This window comes from Silurus meridionalis, chromosome 24, assembly GCF_014805685.1.
Source record: "Silurus meridionalis isolate SWU-2019-XX chromosome 24, ASM1480568v1, whole genome shotgun sequence".
NCBI classification, from domain to species: Eukaryota; Metazoa; Chordata; class Actinopteri; order Siluriformes; family Siluridae; genus Silurus; species Silurus meridionalis.
Window position 1 is genome coordinate 9,562,792 of NC_060907.1, and position 21,650 is coordinate 9,584,441.

A 21,650-nucleotide genomic window follows, 5' to 3' on the forward strand; every position below is an offset into this window, starting at 1 on the left:
AAACCATATATCAATGCAGTGTTTAATGCACACATTAATGCAGTGTGCCCCAAACTGCATTCTAAAATCTAAAAGGAAATACTGATGAATATTATATATTACGGTCAGTTTAGGATATAACAGAAAAAAGGAAGAAGTTGAAAACAAGAAACAAAATGTGGGATTTCTCCCTTTTATTTACTGTCAACACTGTTTTATACAAAGAGACAGAAGAATATATCTTAGCACTTATATTTCACACATACTGTGTCTGTATTCTCAATATCTTAAGTATTGTGAAATTTCCTGTTAAATTATTATTGTAATCTTAAACACAGGTAATCTCTCTCTATACAAAAAATGGATTAAGAGAAACCATTTGGTCATATTTACACAATCTGTACATTTGTAATTTGTTAGTAACATTTAAAGTAAGTGTCCAAAAAATAAACAAAGAAAAAAAGATAATTAGAAATATCACTTCATATGAAAGACAACAAAGGCGCATGTTTTATCCTTGCAATGTTGGGTCTACCCTTGGTCACATGATTTTTCTATATCTTAGATGGTGGTTATAAAACCTTCCTAACAAAAGACTATGCCAAATTACCCCATCTTATTATCTCCATATATTAAAAATTATGGAAAAGGGGACTTATTTATTTACAGCAGAACTTCAATGTATGTGCAGTGTGTCTCACACATACCCACACACAGAGGTAATCAAGCATGAGTTCAGGCACATGTATTCTACAAATACCTGTGACATACAATAGCAGAGAAGGGATTTGAGGAGCAAATGGAAAACAGGAACTGATAAGCCTATGCTCAATAACAATGTTGCACTCTCTGTGTGCAACAGTCAACTCCCAAGAATCATATACATGAGTAAAAATGATAACAGAGTGCAAAAATGAAATGTAGGCTACTATCTTTCACTCTCTCATGTGTACACTCCTGCCATAGTCTCTTGTGATCTCCACCTACATGCAGTGAACAACTCTGCTATCACAGAGCCTCCAGTGAATTGGTGTGAGTCCAAACTATAGGCTACGTTACAGGAAGAACGGCAGCTGTTTCTGAGGAAGAGCAAAGGCGAACCCTGTTCCTTGCCAGCTCAATTTCGTGCAAAAATAAGGAATTTGAACAGCTAATTCATTGAATTCCTTAGGACTGCTATCCCCATAGCTTAGGAGTTAGCCTGTGTGACTTCCTTTCTGAGAAACGGTCTGTTTCACTCTCACCCACTTACACAGATTTTCTCTGTCCTGTTCTCAAATATCCATCCCACATAAAACATCAAGAGTGACAGAAGAAGTGGCCACACTGCATAATTTTACACCAAACCTGCAAAATATCTGTCATTTAAGGAACATACTCAATTGAAGGAATCAATCAGATAAAAAGACTGTATAAAATAAAAATCACATTTTGCTAAGGGTCAAACATGCAATTTTTTTTTGCAATGATAGGTTAAGATTTAATTTCCTTACAGTGAAAAAAATTAGCCCTATAAACACAAGAACGAAAATAAACTTCTCAAGTTAAAACCCCACACAATAAATCAGATGACTGAAGACATGATAATGCTTTCTGTTTTACATCTATCAAGTTTTTTCATATCTATATTCCATAATGTCCATTCTCATTAGTGTATCCGCCCGTCATGCCAGACCGTACAGTCTGAATTCTGTGTGGCACTAACTGGTACAAATTAAGCAAAATAAACACACGTTTCTTTACATGAAAAAGAAAAACACAGAACGTGGTATTTGAATTATACATAATTTAAAAAGCTGGAATGCAAAATAGAAAGAAAGATGCATGCATGTATCTCACAATGTACTCACGGTTTCACAAACTCTCACACACTTAGCAAAAAAATCAATAAGGTGTGGCGATAAAAGTGGTATTTTCTTAAAGTCCACAAAATAGATATTTACACAGCAATTACTGATATAAACATTGTGCTTGAATTGGAGATCTGTTTGGCTGAGTATGTTTATAAAATGTGAATAAAGAAAATGTATATTTCACACACAAAAACAAACTCATATCGATCTTTATAGGTATATTTTAAAATAATTGGATGTCTGGGACTACCAGCAATGTAACATGTTCATTGGTGGAAGTAAAAAGTAAATATGGCACAGGTTAGTAATTATACAACTAAATTTTCCCAAGTGTATTTTTTCCTTGTAACAGAAAACAAAATAACCCAGTTCTTGGTTGTACAAGTGTCATTGGACTAATATATATAAATGATTAATTATATAATGTTTCATTTGATTACTATATTTTACTGCAACATATTTATTTGACAAATAAAAAATAAAAGCAAACATATATATATATATATATATATATATATATATATATATATATATATATATATATATATATATATATAAATGTTGCCTCCCAGAGATGGACAGGGTGACAGGACTTGTACATTCTTTATGATATTTTATGCATTTTTTTGGACAATTTGAATTGTTGAGAAAAATCTAATTTCATATCTAATTTAGTAAAACATCTTTCTAATGTTATATCTCTGCTGTATCCTCACTGTACACTGTGGAAAAAGGAATATTTACACTTATAAAATACAAGCAGATGCCAAGGAAAAGCTCTTTCATAATATCCTGTAACACCCATATCATTCTTGGCTAATGGTGCACAAAAAAGAAAGAGAAAAAAGGTAAACCAAAGACGGAAAATTCATGAATTAATTGAAGTTATTTAAAGTTAATTGAAGGCCAATATTTGATTTTAACACCCTGCAGCTCAATTAAAATACTAAAGACATGTATTTCTCCTGTCTGATTCTTACATCTAATAAATGCGTTAAATAAAACATTTGATCAGGTTTCATGAAGAGCTGTGCAAATTCAGTTCAAAACAAATTTTGGAAAACAATAATTCTAAATTACATCTGTGCAGCACAATCATCCAATTTATGATTGTGTTATGTCTCTGCACGTAATTGGACATTACACTTCCTTATCAGTTGCATTTATCATAAGTAATGACCCGAAATCATGAATACTCATCCAGTGACCAATCTGTGTGCAGTGACCAGAAAGCTGTCATAGCAACATGACCTGTATAATTAGAATTCTGGGACTTCTGCTAAGGCACGTAATGTGCTGTATACTAAACCAACGTTCTACTGACAATAATTGCAAAACTATAAAAAAAATGTAAAGCCATAAAAAGAGATCATAATAATTGTCCTTTAGCACAATATCTTGAGTACAATTGAAGTACCTTGCAAATCATGCCTTTTATGTATAATATTAGAGCACTCAATAAATGAAATAAATATGAATAATTAATAGTAAATAAAGCTGAAAGGAAAACAAGTTTGTCTACATTTTTCCCAGCTTGGCATTGTCCCTGGCGATCCTGGAGTTCCAGATCAGGGCAAAACGGCATGATGATGTAAGACAATGCAAGCTCAGTCAACAAATAGGATCAAATGACAACCCATGATGAAATAAGTATTCTATGCAAAGTAGTATGCTAACAAAGAATAGTAAACAGAGTACAAAGATATTACCGCATATAACATACAGAAATCAATCCCGAAATGAACATAATCATATCCAATAATATTATTGTTAACATGATTAATACAATTATTGTAAGGTTTACCCTGTTGTTTCTAGATTATAATTGATTTCTCTTTTCACGACACAGGTCTGTGTACTGGATCGGACATTGTGTTTTGGTATGAGAAGCAGAAAAACAGAAGGGATAATAAAAAGAGGAGAGGATAAAATAGAGGGAGATACTGAGGTTGTCACTATCTGGTCTGAGCTTTTGTCTTGTGAACAGGTCCTTTCTCTCTATTTACAGGGCTCCAACAGTGCATTGTCCACCTGTATCAAGATTAGATAAGTTCATCTTGCTTGCTTTCTTGGTTTTGAATGTGAAATTAGTAGACAAAGTAGACATGATCAGTTGGTCATTACCTTAATCTGGTGCCTCTTGCCTTTGATTTTCCATTTGTTTCTTTCTATTTTCTCTTTTTCTGCCTCTGTCTCTTACTCAACATAATCATCAGACATCAGATTCAATGCTGGAGAGCTTCTCGTATACATGTCCATTACTTGAGCCATTGAAAGGTCTCTGTGCTTGCCCCATTCCTAACCCTTCCCTTGCTGACAGCAGCTTGTTGTTGCCTGGTGCCCCTCCATGGTGGTTGCTTAGTGGCCCACCCAGGCACAGCTCCTTGGGAAAACGAGGTCCCACGTTGGATAAAACGCCAGCAGAGGCAGAGGCTGGCAAATAAGAAGTCACCCCCATGGAGCCACGGAAGTCTGCCCGGTTGTTGTTGTTGAGGAGCTGTTGCTGCTGTTGCGTCTGTTGCTGCTGCGGCTGTGCCTGCTGCTTTTTGATGTAGTACGATTTGGCGCCATGTAATAGGCACTGGTCATCGCCGAAGGTTGGGATGAATGGGTTCTGGTTCACCTTATCTGGGTAGAGAGATTTAGACAAGGAGTAAGTCCCAACCCCTCGGGTACCTCCCATACCTCCTCCCATCATGCCTCTATCCCTGTCCCTCATGTCTCTTTCGCCTACTGAGCGACGGTGCAACCCACCCTCACCCCCACGGAACAAGTTAAACGAGGATCCACCTCCCTTCCCTTGGTCCCCGGCACTAAAAAATGTAGTATCCCTCTCCCCTCCCATATACCTCTCAAACATCTGGGCATATGGGCTGGCACCTTCCGTGTAGCGATCTTTTTCTTTCAGACTCACACTACGGGGTTGAGGAAGCATAGATGCTCCTCCAAACCCTCCAGAGCTTCCCATCCTATTCGCCCCTTCTTTCTGCAGGTCTACGAATGTGTCATAGGAATGCTGTCTACGCAACACCCTGCCCCCTGGGCCAAACTTGCGCCTCTGCACCTGGGTTTGGGCCCCTCCACCTCCACCACCTCCCTTTCCACCTTCCAGGGGAAACTTGCCCCCTATCTGATCCAGGAGAAGGTGGTTGTCCTCACTGATGTCATACAAGTTGCCTGGCTTCTTGCATGAATCACATCGCTTGCAAGTGGCTGAGCTTGGCCGGCTGGAAGCTTGTCCACTACCCCCACCTCCTCCACTTGATCCCCCTACACCCCCTCCTCCCCCATGCATGCAAATGGGTTTGTTGCCTCCACTATGGCAGTTACGGCATTCCCAATCCCCTCCGGCCAAACCTCCCACCCCTCCAATGTTCTTTTCCCAGCATGCATGGCCCTGCTGCCCAGGAGATCCTCCCACTCCACCCTTACATTCTGTCTTCTTGGATTTACCTTTCAAGAAATCGTCCACAGGAACCAAACTAGTGCACGCTCCCCCGCCACCACCACTGCTGACTATGCCGCCACATCCGCCCCCACCCAGACCCCCTCCGCCACCCATTCCGGGGGCATCACTCAAATCCAAGTGCTCCCATTGAGATGCCCCTTCTTTGGATCGAAACTGGTCAATGTAGAAGTCCCTCATGTTATCTTTGTCACGGAACACATATGAGGAGTTGCCCCCTCTCAGGCTCTTGCGTTCCACAGGTGGGGTTGCTGAACGGTGCCCTTGTGTAACAGGATGATGGTGGTGGTGGTGGTGGATGGTATGGTGGGTGCGCCTCCGAAAGCCCAGCTCAATTTCATCCTGCTCCCGACGTGACTTGGCAGATGCTGGCCTTTTTTTCAGGCTGTCTCTGTACTGCTTGCGGCGCTTAGCATTGCCTTCGAGATTTCCATAGGTCACTGTGTGAGTGGAAATATCTGAAACATCAGAACGGATGTTTCCGTCGTCCCCTCCCGAGCCTGCCCCTCCTCCCCCACAGTACCTGTCATGTCCCGCAATAAACCCTGAACTGGACGCCCCACCCTTGAAGGAAAACTTCCCATATAGATCAGGCAGGCCAGACTTGAAGCTCGATTGGGTGGGATGACCTGCAATCAGGTCAAACTTTTCCCTGTTCCTGTGGGTCAGCGATTGGCGGGGCTGGGTAGTGAAAATAGGTGCTACCCCTCCCCCTAAACTGTCACAATCATACATCCCTCCCTCCAATGAGCTGGCACTGCCTAAGCTACGAGGTCGGTTAGGCAAGGGACCCGACATACCCAGAGCCAGTCCGGATCCCGTGCCCCCATGGTGGTGCAGGTAATGATCCTGGTACAGGTTACTGTCCTTCAGGTGCATGTTTCCAAAAGTCCTCTCCACATCACTCACATAGTCGCTGAACATATTATCTTCTGGCAGATATGGAGGTGGGGGCTTGCAGTCACTGTGGCCTGCCAGACTGCGTCGATGCTCACTAATGTCATAGACAGCTGATTCACGGTGGCCATAGTCCAGGGCACTGAGGGGGGAGCCATTGACCCCAGGCACAGAGGTCATGTTTTTGGCGGTGCGCAGCAAGCGAAGGATGTTAGAGTGGGTGTTGTTCATGTTCATGTTCATAGTGGCAGACGGAGAGTTGAGGCCTGATTTGTTCTCCTCGATCTGAACACCATGGATGCAGCTATAGATGCCCTGAAGAAAATAGAGAAACGTAAGAATAAATGACAGGGGGTAGAGGTAAAAATATATATATAATTCGCTGCATTTATGGTTAATTGTAAAATACAGAATCAAATATTTATACAGAATAATACAGCATCAGTATTTAATTTGTCCTTGCAAAATTAAAACAACATATTGAACAAAATAACATTGGCCTCATAACATTAAAGGATGAAATTGTGAATCATAGGTTCATTAAAGGTCTATACAACAGACTTTAAAACGTCAAATAAAGGCGGGGCTATTGTCAAATTCAGGGTGAAAGACAAAGTTTGTGGTGAAGGTGTGACTGATGGTGTTTTTGCAACAACTCAGGCTTTTATTGACAATCAATAGTACCAATCAATTAAAAAAATGTTAAAATTCAACTGACATCTTTGCATATTATAAGCATGTTCTCCTTAGTATTAGTCATGTCAAGATAACTAATTATTATTATGTGAAACATTATCTAAACCTTTTTAACTTAATCATGTGTCAATGTATTGCTTAAAAATGCCCATATCCAAATAAAAAATGCACTGTCAAATGAAAGAATAAGAATTTATATTTTTTACATGCTGTATATCAATTCTATCTATTTGCTATCATAATGTAAACCTTTTAAACTTTTATTATGTAAATACTGTATATATACAAGACTCCCACACTTTGTCACAGTGAGAGATATTATCATCAACAGTTTCTTGTCTGCCCTTTGGTCACTTTTTCTGTATCACCATATTTATCCATTGTTTTTATGCACTTCCTTTGTGCCAGTCATATATCCACTATACCCTATTGTTTTTGGTAACTCTTGCCAGCTTGGTACTTTATGCTAATTTATCTCCCAAACCTTTGGTTGTACTGCTACTGGCATATTCGCCATGCCTCTGATATTGTTTCTTTTTCCTGTTTCACTTCGAGAGGTGTCTATCTTTTATTTTATCACCTGTTAATCCCCCTTCCCACACATACATAGTTCTCTTTACTTTTGTGTTTCTTATCCTAAAGCTACTCTCTTACAGTGTCTCCCAACCATGTTCTTTTTGCTTTATACTTTAATATTTCAACATTTGATTATACGCTTCTCAAGACATACTTCAGTGTTTGTAATAAAGAAGCTGACTTTACAATGATATAAACCTTATATTTATAGAGACTGCTGGTCAAAGTTATGGGGACATCTGTTCTTTAAAAAAAACACAATGTTTTTTTAACTGTATTTATTTTACACTAACTGTGTTTTTCAGAGATTTTCTCAGAATTTTTTTTTTTTAGTCTTATTGATCAACCTTTTTTTTTTTTTAGTCTTATTGATCAACCTTTTTTTTTTTTTTACAAAGAAGATCATTTGGGTTAAAGTTGGTTGAATGAGATGGCCATTCTTTTACAGACAGTACTCATCCCTTTACACATATCTCTTGCACACCTTTGGGTTGTTTTTGGGATTGGCAAAAAAAAATAACACCCAGAAAGTTAAGAAAAATGCAAGTCCCCAGACTTTTAAGGAAAAGTATATAATATAAGTTACACAACTTAGTTAAAGGGACAACTTAATTGAATCAACTTGGTTTTAAATGACTTAAATATGATGAAATCAATTACAACCGATAAATGCTTGCTTAGCTTAGTGTTGATTGGGAAGCACTTTTACTCATATGGTTCTTCAGAGTTAGTTCCTTTTGCTAAAATTATTTGTTGTTTAAAATGACAGTTAAACTTTACACATGTGGGTACACACTCTGGGGAAGCCAGAAACAGAGGATTTGAGAGTCATTCTCAAATAGATACCATTTAGAAATGCATAGCCAATCTAATATATTTTCTATATATTACTATACACTATTAGAAATCAAGGTTCTTTGAATAACAGTAGGTCCCTCTTGTATGGTTCTTCAGATGATACCCTAATTGTTGCTAATTCATCCATCCAGGGATCCATCCAATGTAGCTAGGATTTAATTTAAAACTATATAGCATAGCATTTTTATTTTTGAGATCTCTTCCAACTAGTTTGGATGCAAATTTTGGTTACCCATCCATCCAGACAGCTTTTTATTTTAGGGAAGCGAATAAGGTATTAAACATGATTTTATAATTTACAACATAGTTATGGTTAAATAATTTCCAGTCTTGTTTTTTAGACTGCTACATCAGGGGCTTTCAAAAACAACTGTATTACAACAGTGCCCATTATTTAACTTGTAACCGGAAAAAGCAGACGGATTCATTCACCCTGCTAATGGAGAAGGTGACACCAGGCTTGCCCGAACACACGCCCATGAAGCAAAAGCGTAGCTGCCAGTAGAACAGGTGCTCAGCTATGAAGGTGATGAGTGACAGTGCCATGGCTGCCCCCAACATGTAGAAGACGCCGGCCATGTTGTCAACGTCCAGCTGGCTGCTCATCACCTCGTTCTTCTCGTTGTGGCAAATCCCAGTCAACCACAGTGCCTCCAGCTCCTCCATCTCACCTGTGGAGTAAAGAAGAAAGAGAAAGAGAGAGGAAGAGAAAGAGGGATAGAGACAAAATGTGTGCACAGAAGAAAAAAGGAATGGAAGGGGTGAAAGCAACAGAAAGATGAGGTAAGTATTGGGTTTTTTTTTTTGTATGAAAGTTTTGTATTAAAAGAGTGAATTAGGATTTTGAAGAGGGTAAAAAAAGGAATGTTATGGATAGAAGTAAATAATAGGACAATGGTGGTCGGTCAGAAGAGAGTTATTTTGGGTGAAGGACACAGAGAGGTTGGAGAGGAGTGGACAGAGAGAAATAGAGATGAGTAAGTGTTTGATGTCTTTGCCTTAAGTTAAAGTGCCTGTACTGTAGTTGAAAAAGTCTAGTAATCCAAGTTGAAGTGTGTGTGCACGTGTGGGACACATTGTACAGTACATGTGCCTAAACAGGACATGGAAGTGTTTAAATGCTTTTAAGAGTTTATTCAATTTGTGCATTAATGTTTTTTTCTATTGTGATTATGGATAATGCACTCGTTGTTCTTTTAAACGGTTTTGTGCAAATGCATCTTTGTATTTAGAACTTGATTTGTTTTGAAGCTGTCTGATGCAGAGTGTGGTAAACAAATTAGGCCCCTGAGACACACAACATTTGTCATCTTGCATTACTCTGGATGTTTTCCCATCGGAGTGCTTCCTTATTAATGATTGATTATAAGTGTCACTTGTGATTTAGGTTTTGGTGCTAAGGGTGACCTTAAAGTCTTTGCAGTCATCAAAGCAGGCACAAGATCATGGCCCCCATAACAAGATCTGTGCCATAAGATGATATCAATAAATTGTCACAATAGCCTTTTTTGAGAAAACAGAGGCTTTTTTGAAAAATAAATGTAGATTGGAGTGAAGAGTACTGCCTCTTTCAAAGTGTCCTCAAATTTAATAAACACTATGTACACATACATTATGTGTTCTAAGCAGATACAAATGAAAATATCTGTTTTATTTTACATTCTTGTTAAAAAGTAAATAAATAAATTAAATTTAAGGTTAAAAACATATAAGGATATATGAAACACCAAACGGTACAGGTATCAGGTATACAATATCATCAACATGTCCAGTATAATGTCAATATATACTTCATATATCACATCCACCCCTAGCTAGAGTTCATATATTGGCTCTTGTTCTTACAGTGACAAGCAGTGTTTTTCAATGCACATGCACACTGAAAAACAGAACCCGGTAAAACCAGAACTTTGTAAGTTTTTATAATGGTAAAAGCTACTGAATCACCATTTCATAGTATTGGGTTACAAGAAACATGACAAAAACGGAAAAGGAAGAAACAGAGGGTTTTCTGAGTCACTCTAAAAGATATTTAATTTAAAAATGTCTCTTGCGTAGGCTATCAAAATATATACTGAATATTGTACTATATTCTATTTAAAAAATAGTTTCTTTGAATATAGGTACTAAGTATTTCTTGTATAGTTCTTCAAATGATACCATCATTGCTGTTGCTAACTCGTCCATCTTGGAAAACCCTCAAAGAATAAATGTAAAACCATATAGCATAGCATATAACCATATAGGGTTTCCATGTTATAGAGCGCTTCCAACTGATTTCTTTTACTATACATACATTTAATAGTTTGCCAAAACAGGAACTGGCAAAAACAGACCTTGGGTAAAAGCTGCTGGATTATCATTTCATGCATGTCAAAAAACATATTAAAGTACCTGAATATTGACATTGTGGATTTGTCTGACTGAATTTTTGTTTTTAGACCCAGTCAAAAAGTGTCCCCAATCCCAACATTATTTCCTAAATGTATGATTTCAGTACTTTGTCCAGAGGTGTATGGCAATCTGCCACTGTTGGGCCCCTGAACAAGCCCCTTAACCATCTTTGCTCAGGGATGTTACAGTATATCTTGGGTGAACTTGTTCTTTGTCAATAATTTCTCAGCAAGATTGCATATGCAAAGAAAAGAACATTACTATAATGGATATGAGACACATAAAGGCTTCAACTTAAAAGAAAAAATAAACCTACACAATTGATGGAAGGGTGGAAGCCAGGAAAGAGTCTGATCTTTGATATCATGCCTAAAGAAAAACAGTCCACAAAGATGCTTGCAAAAGACATTCTGACATCCACAGACAGCTATTATTTTTTTACAGTGGCCTACTCAAAGAGAGTAGGAGAAAAGATCTGATAGGAGTTATAGGCTGTAGGACCTGAGACATTTCTTTCTGTCAGGGTATTGGTCTTGTCTGAGTAAAGAAGAAGCATGCTCCCATTAGTGGCCTGTTCCCTTTAGACAGAAATGAGTGTGTAGGAAAGCCAGAAAAAGCTGAGTAGAATTAGAAAGAAAGCACAAACATGCTTCCTGTGCAATTCTGCAACTACATCACACACATGAGATACCATCCCAAATTCACTTATAAAAACCCAGCCAATATACACCTATGACCTCAATCCTGGAACTTATCCCAATATTAGATAATGTCTAGTGGCTACAGAATAACATCGAACACACCCAAATACACCTACAGCAGACCTGACCCCAGAAGGGCAGCTGCTGCACTGCTAAGCCAACACATGTTATTAGTTGTGCATGGCTATATGGATGCATGAGTAAGCAATCACTCAAAGGTAGTCCAGGATCTAGGCCATGAATAATGTAAGCTGAATACTTTGTTTGGTTAATTTCAACACAATTGTCAGTACATGCACGGTGCCTGATTTGGAAATCTGTTCTCAAAATTGTTATGTGCTCACAATGGGACACAAGCACAGTTTTCAAGTAGATTCGAATTTGTTCAGAATGAGAATGTCATCAGCCAAGACTCATTTAATAAATATAACAGGAAGCAGTAGAAATGGCAAGGTATTACTAAATATTAAAAAGCTCAAAAAATATACTCAGCACCTTTTTGGTTTGATACTCATATACCTTTTGTTGTATTTTTTCCAGATTGAGCTTAACACAAGGTTATCGTTCTCTGTTCTTCTTATCTCTGATAGTTATGAAATTTGAAACAAAAGCTTTGTAGATACAGCATGATTCACATACAAAATCCCAAACAGAAATATGTGAAATGTAGCAGGGAGGACTCTGGAAAGAGATGTGACTGTACTCTGGTTTTACCAGAAAATTGCTGATAGCCATAGCATGGGTCAAATCACAGGCAGACAGGGTGGATGCATGCAATTCCATAACATAAAAATGACAAGTCAGGTTCAAGACCTGAGATTTTTTTTAATACACAGTGGAAAAACTGAAGTGAGAATTTAAAAAAATCATATCTTAAAATTACTGGGAAACATGACTGAGAAGATCAGAGGAAAAGCTTATATAAGGACATGCAGAATGAAGGGAATGAACAAATTAGACATGTGACCAAATAAGAAACTAAGTGAAGAGGGTCAAAAATGAGTGGAAGTAACATGGACATTGTCAGTTTCAAGTAATATTTCGAGGGTAAAATATAAATGTTAATAAGAACAAAGTGAAAACGACATGTTAGTTTGTTCAATGCCTGGAATATCAGCTATGCTTAAATCAATGGGTTTGCTGGTAACATTTCTGCCGCACAGTTATTAGTGTGTGTGTGTGTGTGTGTGTGTGTGTGTGTGTGTGTGTGTGTGTGTGTGTGTGTGTGTGTGTGTGTGTACATAATTAAAAACCAGTGAAAAAGTGCTTAAGTTGCTACAGTGATTTCTTTTAATATATATTTTACATTTAATAATAAATCAGTTGTTTACTAGGACTAAACAACTGAATTTTGAATAGCTGGTGTGTTTTCACACAACATACTTCAGTCAGAAAATCTATTTGTGAAGATGAAAAGATTACAATGTTGGTCTTGGGTCTTTTCAGGAAGAACTGGAAATTGGCTTGATGATTAGAAAGCTGGTCCACCTTAGATCTTTTTAGTATACAAAGAGAAACATTATTCATCTTAATTCCTAGACCTTTTAACTTTATATTTCAGAGTGAATATGATACCCGCCTTCAGAAGAACATTCTGCAGAAAATACTCTATTCTCTAATCTCTATACTACCTCCAAAGAATTTTAAATCGATATAAGAAAACTCTTGGATGAATTGTCTACATTTTCTTATATTTCTGCTTACAGTGAAGCAAAATAGTCTCCAAAAGAATCAACAAAAGCTAGAGTTATTATTGTCTGATTATCACTAAATCTATTAGTATTTATACATCATAAAAGGGTATGATGTGGTTCAGTAGCCAGGATTCACAACATGGTATATAGTGAGAAATAAATTATGAATATGAACTAGTAGTTCTCACCATCTCCAAACAACTGCAGAATAGCAAGGTCTACAGGTCTTTTCCAGCCAGAATCTTTCTGGATGGCGATGCCGTAGCCTGTGGTAGCGAAGATATAACCACTACCGATTGTCACAAGCTTGCAGCCCTCATCTCTGCCCGCCATGTAGTTCAGCACTGCGGCGTCATAGATAAATGCATCCAATTTTCTGTCAAGAAAAAAAAGAAGAAATGATCATCAATTTGGGCATTGATTGAAGCTAATGACTGCCAGCTTTATTTGGCAGCAGAAAATAAATTAAACTCCAGAAGTCAGGGAATTCTACAGTGGGTTTTTAAGCCTGTGACTAATCCGTGTGTACTTATTGCTTTTTTTTTTTACTGGTCAGGTTAGCGAATAGTAAGCTAAAAAAGTCCATGTACTTCGTTACTAATCAAAAGACTTCTTGCTGAGGCTGTGACTGGCCCTGTAGCAGTTGTGTGGGTTCTGAGCATGATGAGACATGTCCAAGCCACTGCAAGATACCTGACATCAGAAAGTGCAGTTTTGAATCAGCCATCATTTATTTGTTCAATTTATCTGGTAGCCATTTAAAAAAGCCTGACATTGATACTATGAATAGTCCAATGCTTTCAGTAACTATGAATTTTTTGATTGTTATATTTCATAAGTCATAGGTCTGACATTGGTTTAAATACATTTATATGTGTTACATTTTCTGATTGGCCGGAAAATGTGGAATCATTTTCTAATAGAGCAGCTGCAAAGCCAATCACACAGAAAATGTCTTAACTAATAGGCTAATGATTGGTTACTGTTGATATGGTGAAGCATTAAGGGAGGACACATTTATTTAGCATTTTCACAATCAAACAATCAAAAATAAAGCAGCAACTTTAGATTTTCCAATACAATAAAAGTTTAATGTTGTGTTGTGCTTGCAGTTAGAAGAAACTAATCAACTTGGGTTAACAGTAATTATTTTCTAATAACCGTATATTTCCTATGTTTTGTTAATTGTATAAAAAACATTTTTGTAAAAAAAAAAAAACAAAAAAAAAACTTTATTAAAATTATGTTAGTATTGGTTTTAATTTGACGTATAAGAGTGGAGGAAGGTGTACACAGGTGGACTATGTTCTATGTAGGAGATGGAACCTGAAAGAGAATGGAGACTGTAAGGTGTTGGCAGGGAACAGTGTAGCTAGACAACATCAGACGGTGGTCTGTAGGATGGCGTTGGAGTTGAAAAAGATGAGGAGAAAAGTGAGGACTATAAAAAATAAGGTGGTACAAACTAAAGGAAGAAGACTGTAGTGTGAGATTCAGGGAAGAGGTCAGACAGGGGCTCAATGTTGGTGAAGAGGTGCTGGATGATTGGGCAACTACTGCTGAAGTGATAAGGGAGAGAGCTAGAAAGGTATTTGGCATGACATCTGGAAATAGAAAGGAAGACAAAGAGACATGGTGGTGGAACAAGGAAGTGCAGGAGAGCAAAAGTAGCAAGAGGTTGGCGAAACAGAATTGGGATCGACGGAGAGACAAGAAAAATAGTCAAGAGTACAAGGAGATGCGGCAGCAGGTGAAGAGGGATGTGGCGAAAGCCAAGGCATGTGAGGAGTTGTATGAGAAGTTGGACACTAAGGAAGGAGACAATTATTTGTACCAATTGAAAAGGCAGAGGGATTGAGCTGGGAAGGATGTGCTGCAGGTTAGAGCAATAAAGGATGTAGATGGAAATGTGTTGACTAGTGAGAAGAGTGTGTTGAGAAAATGGAGGGAGTGTTTTGAGCTGCTGATAAATGAGGAAAATGAGAGAGAGAGAGAAGGTTGGATGATGTGGAGATGGTGCAGCAGGAAGTGGATAGAATTAGTAAGGAGGAAGTGAGAGCAGAGATTAAAAGGATAAAGAGTGGAAAGTCAGTTGGACCAGATGACATACCAGTAGTAGCATGGAGATGTTTAGGGGAGATGGCATTGGAGTTTTTAACCAGGTTGTTCAACAAGATTTGGGAAGGTGAGAGGATGCCTGAGGAATAAGGGAGATGTGCAGACTTGCATTAACTACAGGGTAAAAAAGTTGAACACTCACACCATGAAATTATGGGAAAGAGTAGTGGAAGCCAGGCTGAGGGAAGTAGTGACCATCTGTGAGCAACAGTATAGTTTCATGCTGAAGAAGAGCACTACGGATGCAATATTAGCTTTGAGAATGTTGATGGAGAAGTATCGAGAAGGTCAGAAAGAGTTGCATTGTGTTTTTGTGGATCTAGTGAAAGCATATGACACGGTGTGAAGAGAGGAGTTGTAATATTGTATGAGGAAGTAAGGTGTAGCAGAGAAGTATGTGAGGGTGGTGCAGGACATGTATGAGGGCAGTGTGACAGGGGTGAAGTGTGCAGTAGGAACGACAGACTGGTTCAAGGTGGAGGTGGGACTGCATCAAGGAACGCTTCTGAGCCCTTTTCTGTTTGCACTGGTGATGGACAGATTGACGGACGAGTCTCCATGGACTATGATGTTTGCAGATATTGTGATTTGTGGTGAGAGTAGAAAGCAGGTTGGGAAGAGCCTGGAAAGGTGGAGGTATGCACTGGAGAGAAGGGGAATGAAATTCAGTAGGAATAAAACAGACTACATGTGTGTGAATGAGAGGGAGGGCAGTGAAGTGGTGCAGTTGCAGGGAGAAGAGGTGGAGAAGGTGGAGGATTTCAGGTACCTGGGGTCAACAGTGCAAAGTAATAGAGAGTGTGTTAGAGAAGTGAAAAAAAGATTGCAGGCAGGATGGAGTGGGTGGAGAAGAGTGGCAGGAGTGATTTGTTATAGAAGAATATCTGCAAGAGTGAAAGGGAAAGTTTATAGGACTGTGGTGAGACCTGTAATGTTGTATAGTTTAGAGATAGTGACATTGACTAAAAGACAGGAGGTGGAGCTGGAGGTGGCAGAGCTGAAGATGCTGAGATTTTCATTGGGAGTGACAACGATGGACAGGATTAGAAACTAGTTTATTAAAGCAATAGCGCATGTATGACGTTTTGGAGACAAGGTGAGGGAGGCGAGATTGAGACGGTTTAGACATGTGCAGAGGAGGGACATGGGGTGTAAAGGAAGAAGAATGGTGAGGATGGAACCACCAGGATAAAGGAAAATAGACCAAGGTGGAGGTTTATGGATGTGGTGAGGAAAAAAACATGCAGGTAGTTGGTTTGAAAGGGGCAGATGTAGAGGACAGAGTAGTATGATCTGCCATGGTGACCCCTAATGGGAGCAGCTAAAAGAAGAAAAGAAGAAGAAGAAGAAGAAGAAGAAGAAGAAGAAGAAGAATGCTTTTCATTCCTTTTGTAACAACCAAATGAAAGTCACAGTGCACAATGTCTTTGATCATTATGCTCATTTTCCAACATCCTATTTTTTCCACTACTTTAATCTTCCTGTTTATTGTTTGAGACAAACAATACAATCAATATCGGAATTTTCTGGTGTGCTGTAACTGCAAACATTCCTTGTTGCATAACGTTAGATGTTGTACAGAACGCTAGACATAGATGTTGCAATAATTTTGACAAGGCTTGTGTCCTATTTGAATAGTAGTAAGGAAAATTTAGAACCATTTCTGCCTTTTTCATATAATAGTATAGTGTGTAAATGTGAATCTTACACCAATCATAAGTGGAATCTGGTAGATAAATTGTACAAACATTACGTGTGTGGTTTAGTCATTCCTAAACAAACTGCCGCAGGCTTCTCCATGTTGTTTCTATTAGAAGCTACGTGTCCACTGAGCACCCACTCACACACATTCATATCCTATCTGTCTCCCTCTCTCGTCTCTCTTCATCCCCAACACACTTGTGCTGCTTTTTTTAACCTCTTTCTCTCTTTTACCCTGTTTTTAAACTGTGCAGGGCCTCGTCTACATTTTTCTGGTGGAAGCTGGTCATGTAGCTGTGCATCTCTTTGTAGTTGTTCCTAATGTTCCTTTCCGTGCTGCCATTAGGAACCGTGCCAAAACGGAACGGTGGAGAAAAGTCATTCGGCCGTTGGAACTGTTGAGAAAAAGAGAGAGAGAGAGAGAGAAAGGTCAGTGTGAACATGGTGGTTAAACCTGCATTCATCCAGAAACACTACTGTACACAGTGTAATATCTTTTCAACAGTTGGGTGCAAAATAATTTAAAACCTCCCCCATAGCTGATTTACATACATGCAGCATCTTCAAATCACATGTTTTATGTTTTATCAAATACATTCTCAGTTAAAAAAGTATCAAAATGTTAGTAAAATACAGCACAAACTAAAAATGTAAAATAAAATCAAATTAAATATTTTTTTTTATAAATAAATGATTAACTGACTACCACAGATTCTTTGTCAGTTGTCAGTTCTGTTTTCTGTTTCCTGTTTTAGCAGCTGCAACCTAGTTCCCATTAGCCCAATAATTTCTCATTTATGTAAAGGCCAAGTGCAAAGCTACAAGAACATACTACACGTATAATGTATGCAGTAACAGCAATTAGCACAAGGAACTACTGGGGTATGTGGAACACATTGAGCAAGTCTAGGCACGTTAACTGAATCTGCCATGAAAAAAATAAACATGTGATGCATATTTACTAAACCGACCAAACAAAGTCAAAACAACATTTAGGGATGTTAATTCAAATGGCTTGAAAGTTTGACACAAGAACCATTAGGTTTGTTCAAGAAAAACCCTTATTGAGAATCATTAAATTTTTTATCACATTTTCTTCAAAAGATTTTGTTATGGTAGGGGTGAAATCAGAATTTGTGACTTTTGCATACTATCATGAAGCAATAGATGTTACTCGGACACCTCTATGAGTACTGCATACTGCTTAAAACTCCACAACTACACTGCTTTACATGTATAGGACAGGAAGAGCTGTATGATGTTATTACCTCAGCTAAATCAACATGTCTGTTAGATCCCATTCCAACTAAACTACTGAAAAAAGTATTACTGGTAAACCTCTTCTGAATATTATTAACTCCTCACTATCTTTAGGTCACATCCCTAAACCCCTCAAGTTAGCAGTTATTAAGCCTCTCATTAAGAAACCTAATTTGGATCCAAACACACTATCAAATTACAGACCCATTTCAAATCTCCCATTTATGTCTAAGATTTTAGAAAAGATTGTCTCTGCCCAGTTATGTTCCTACTTACAAGAGAACAATATCTTTGAAGAGTTTCATTCAGGTTTTAGGCCCCATCATAGCACAGAATCTGCTCTAGTTAAAATCACTAATGACCTGTTTTTAGCTTCGGAACAAGGCTACATCTCTCTGTTAGTTTTACTAGATCTTAATGCTGCATTCCACACTATAGATCATGATCTTCTGCTAAATCGCTTACAAATTACATTGGCATTTAGGGACAGGCATTAAGCTGGTTTCAATCCTACCTGTCTGATCGTTACCATTTTGAAGACTTAAATAGAGAGCTATCCAGGTTAATGCAAGTAAATTATGGGGTGCCACAAGGTTCAGTTCTAGGACCCCTGCTTTTCACAATATACCTGCTTCCCTTAGAAAATATTATTAAAAGGCTAATAATAGAAGGCATGGGATTAGCTTCCACTGTTATGCTGATGATACCCAGCTATATATCTCATTGAAACCAGACGATACAGCTTAATTGGCTCAGATAACTGAGAGTGTCAAAGAATTAAAAGATTGGATGACTCATAACTTTCTATTATTAAATTCTGATAAGACAGAGATTTTGCTCATCAGCCCAAAAACCAGTACACAGAAGCTCCAGCATTTTAACCTGCATTTAGAAGGATGTACTATAACTACTAGTTCAACAGTAAAAGACCTGGGAGTTATTTTAAACAGCAAATTGTCTTTTAAAAATAATATCAACCATCTTACAAAAACAGCCGCCTTCCACCTTAGAAATATTGCTAAGCTAAGAAACATATTGTCTATATCTGATGCAGAGAAGCTCGTCCAAGCATTCATGACCTCCAGACTGGACTATTGTAATGCATTACTAGGCAGTTGTCCTGCGACATTAGTAAACAAGCTACAGTTAGTACAGAATGCAGCAGCCAGAGTTCTCACAAGGTCAAGAAAATATGACCATATAACCCCAATCGTATCATCCCTACACTGGCTACCTGTTAAGTTTCGAATCGACTACAAACTACTGCTTCTTACTTACAAAACACTAAATGGTCTGGCTCCCATGTATCTCTCCAGTCTTCTAACACGCTACAATCCGTCACGCTCCTTGAGATCTCAAAACTCCGGACTTCTAGTAGCTCCTAGAAAGCAAAGTCCACTAAAGGTGGTAAAGCATTTTCACATTTAGCTCCTAAACTTTGGAATAGTCTTCCTGACAGTGTTCGGGGCTCAGACACACTCAGATTAAAAAGTATCTTTTTAGCAAAGCCTACACATAACACACATCACATCATAACTTTGTGCTCCATTACATCTGATCAAATGCCCATTATCAACTTGTGTTCGTTAATATCATGAACAGCAGCTATGCTAATTCCTTTCCACTGCTTCTCTTTCTCTACCCATCCAGAGGCATCCTGAGGTTGCGCCAGCCCCAGTCACGGCCCACCTTATAAAGATTGTGGACCTTTAAAGAAGTAGATGGCGATGCAAACATCCTGAACCATCTAGAGACATACCAGCGCCAATTGGATCCCACTTAATGTGGAGTTTGGACACTGGACCTCCTTAAGTGTTTAAAGGCTCTGGCATGGAGATGCTGGTGTTGGATCTATGATTATTGCAAATGTTGAGCTATTTTATGAGTTGCTCAGTAGCTCCTAGTTTTATAACCACAAATGACTGTAAATGACTGTAGAAAGAACATTACTCATAATGTTCATGTTAGTTCTTACTCTCCAGTGTTCTGTATTGTTTAAAGACTATAATCACACTCTTGATGTCACCCAAATGAGGATGGGTTTCCCTTTTGAGTCTCGTTCCTCTCAAGGTTTCTTCCTCATAACATCTAAGGGTGTTTTTCCTTGCCATAGTCGCCATGGCTGCTCATCAGGGATAAATGCATCATTCACCTTAAGTCTTAAAATTCTGTAAAACTGCTTTGAGACAATGTCTGTTGTGAAAAGCGCTTTAGAAATAAACTTGAATTGACTTGACTACTGCATGCACAAAGCTGTTAGCTGAAAACACGTAAAGTTACAATTTCCTGACCTTGATATACTATCAATACTATCAAGGTCCTTTAAGTTCACACAAATAATAAAATGATCTAGGGTGTTCCAGATCAAGTGCAATTAATGCCTTTTTATTTATTATAAGCTGCCGAATAATGATGCATGATATTAAATAAATCGAACTTGTATCAATTACTGCAAGATTTTTTTATTTAAGGGTATTTCTGCTGCTACATAAATACACTACACTTGTATTAGATATCAATTTCAGGGCTTGCTTTCTTCTCATTCATTATATTTAGACAAATAATTCTTATCTATGCTAGTTTTTCCCCCTTGCTTTTATGATATATTGTATTACAGCCAAAAGCACAACATTTCCTTCTTCAGTCTGCATTTTTAACCTGTGATTTATTTAAGGGTTAAAATGCAAGTACTTGTGCTGTACTTTAGCTTGTACTGAATAATTCTGGATGCTTCGGATGCTGCTAATCAAGAAAAATCTATCAACATCAAAATATTACAAACTATATATGGAGGTGATTTGCTAAATCTTAATGGGAGATCTAAAAACTACATCTAAATACAGCCCAAAGGCATTAAAATCATGTATACAGGCAAATCATAGAAGGCAAACAAACCAAGATTACTTTAGTATATTACATATGAAATATGTTGTGTGTATAAACATGTCATTGCCATTAACCATTATTAAATAGCCTTACATGTTAATATACCATTTGTACTTTTGATAGTCTATGAACATAAACAACTTTTTTTCATTTTCTGCTTTCAGCGCAGAGTTAATAAAGCCGCAGCCTCTATATAATCAACAACTTTCTTAGTGAAAACATCTGGTAGGGAAGAGCCATCTTCCCTGAGCCTCACAGCAAACAAGCTCTACTTCCACTAAGAAAAAACATTAAACAGAATGAGGAGCCAATATAACTGACAACCAAAGGTAAAGTAAGGTAAAACAAGGTACACCGAGGCTAAGGTAAATTAAATATAAGTATTGTCTTAAAGGTTTATTTTATGTCTCCTGGATCACTGTAAGTAGAAAAGCACAAATTTAAAAAAGGGCAAAAAATATATACAGTATATCACAAAAGTACACCCCTTAAATTTCAGCAACCATTTTAGTAGATCTTCTCAAGGGACAATACTATTGAAACGAAACGAAAGTAGTCAATGTGCACCTTG

The 21,650-nt window shown here is 37.9% G+C and overlaps 1 protein-coding gene across 5 annotated transcripts in view; it reads right to left on the minus strand.

The window, feature by feature from the left end:
- Positions 1-156: 156 nt before the first annotated feature.
- grin2bb (glutamate receptor, ionotropic, N-methyl D-aspartate 2B, genome duplicate b) overlaps positions 157-21,650 on the minus strand; it is a 109,632-nt gene continuing 88,138 nt past the window's right edge. For 3 of the 5 annotated variants that reach the window (XM_046837511.1, XM_046837510.1, XM_046837512.1), the window contains 4 exons: positions 17,168-17,328; positions 13,303-13,490; positions 8,758-8,996; positions 157-6,510 (listed from right to left, as the gene is read on the minus strand). In XM_046837511.1, the coding sequence (XP_046693467.1) occupies positions 4,045-6,510; positions 8,758-8,996; positions 13,303-13,490; positions 17,168-17,328 (3,054 nt within the window). In that variant the 3' untranslated portion in view covers positions 157-4,044. The remainder of the gene's footprint in view (positions 6,511-8,757; positions 8,997-13,302; positions 13,491-17,167; positions 17,329-21,650) is intronic. The other 2 variants (XM_046837513.1, XM_046837514.1) reach the window with 2 other exon arrangements.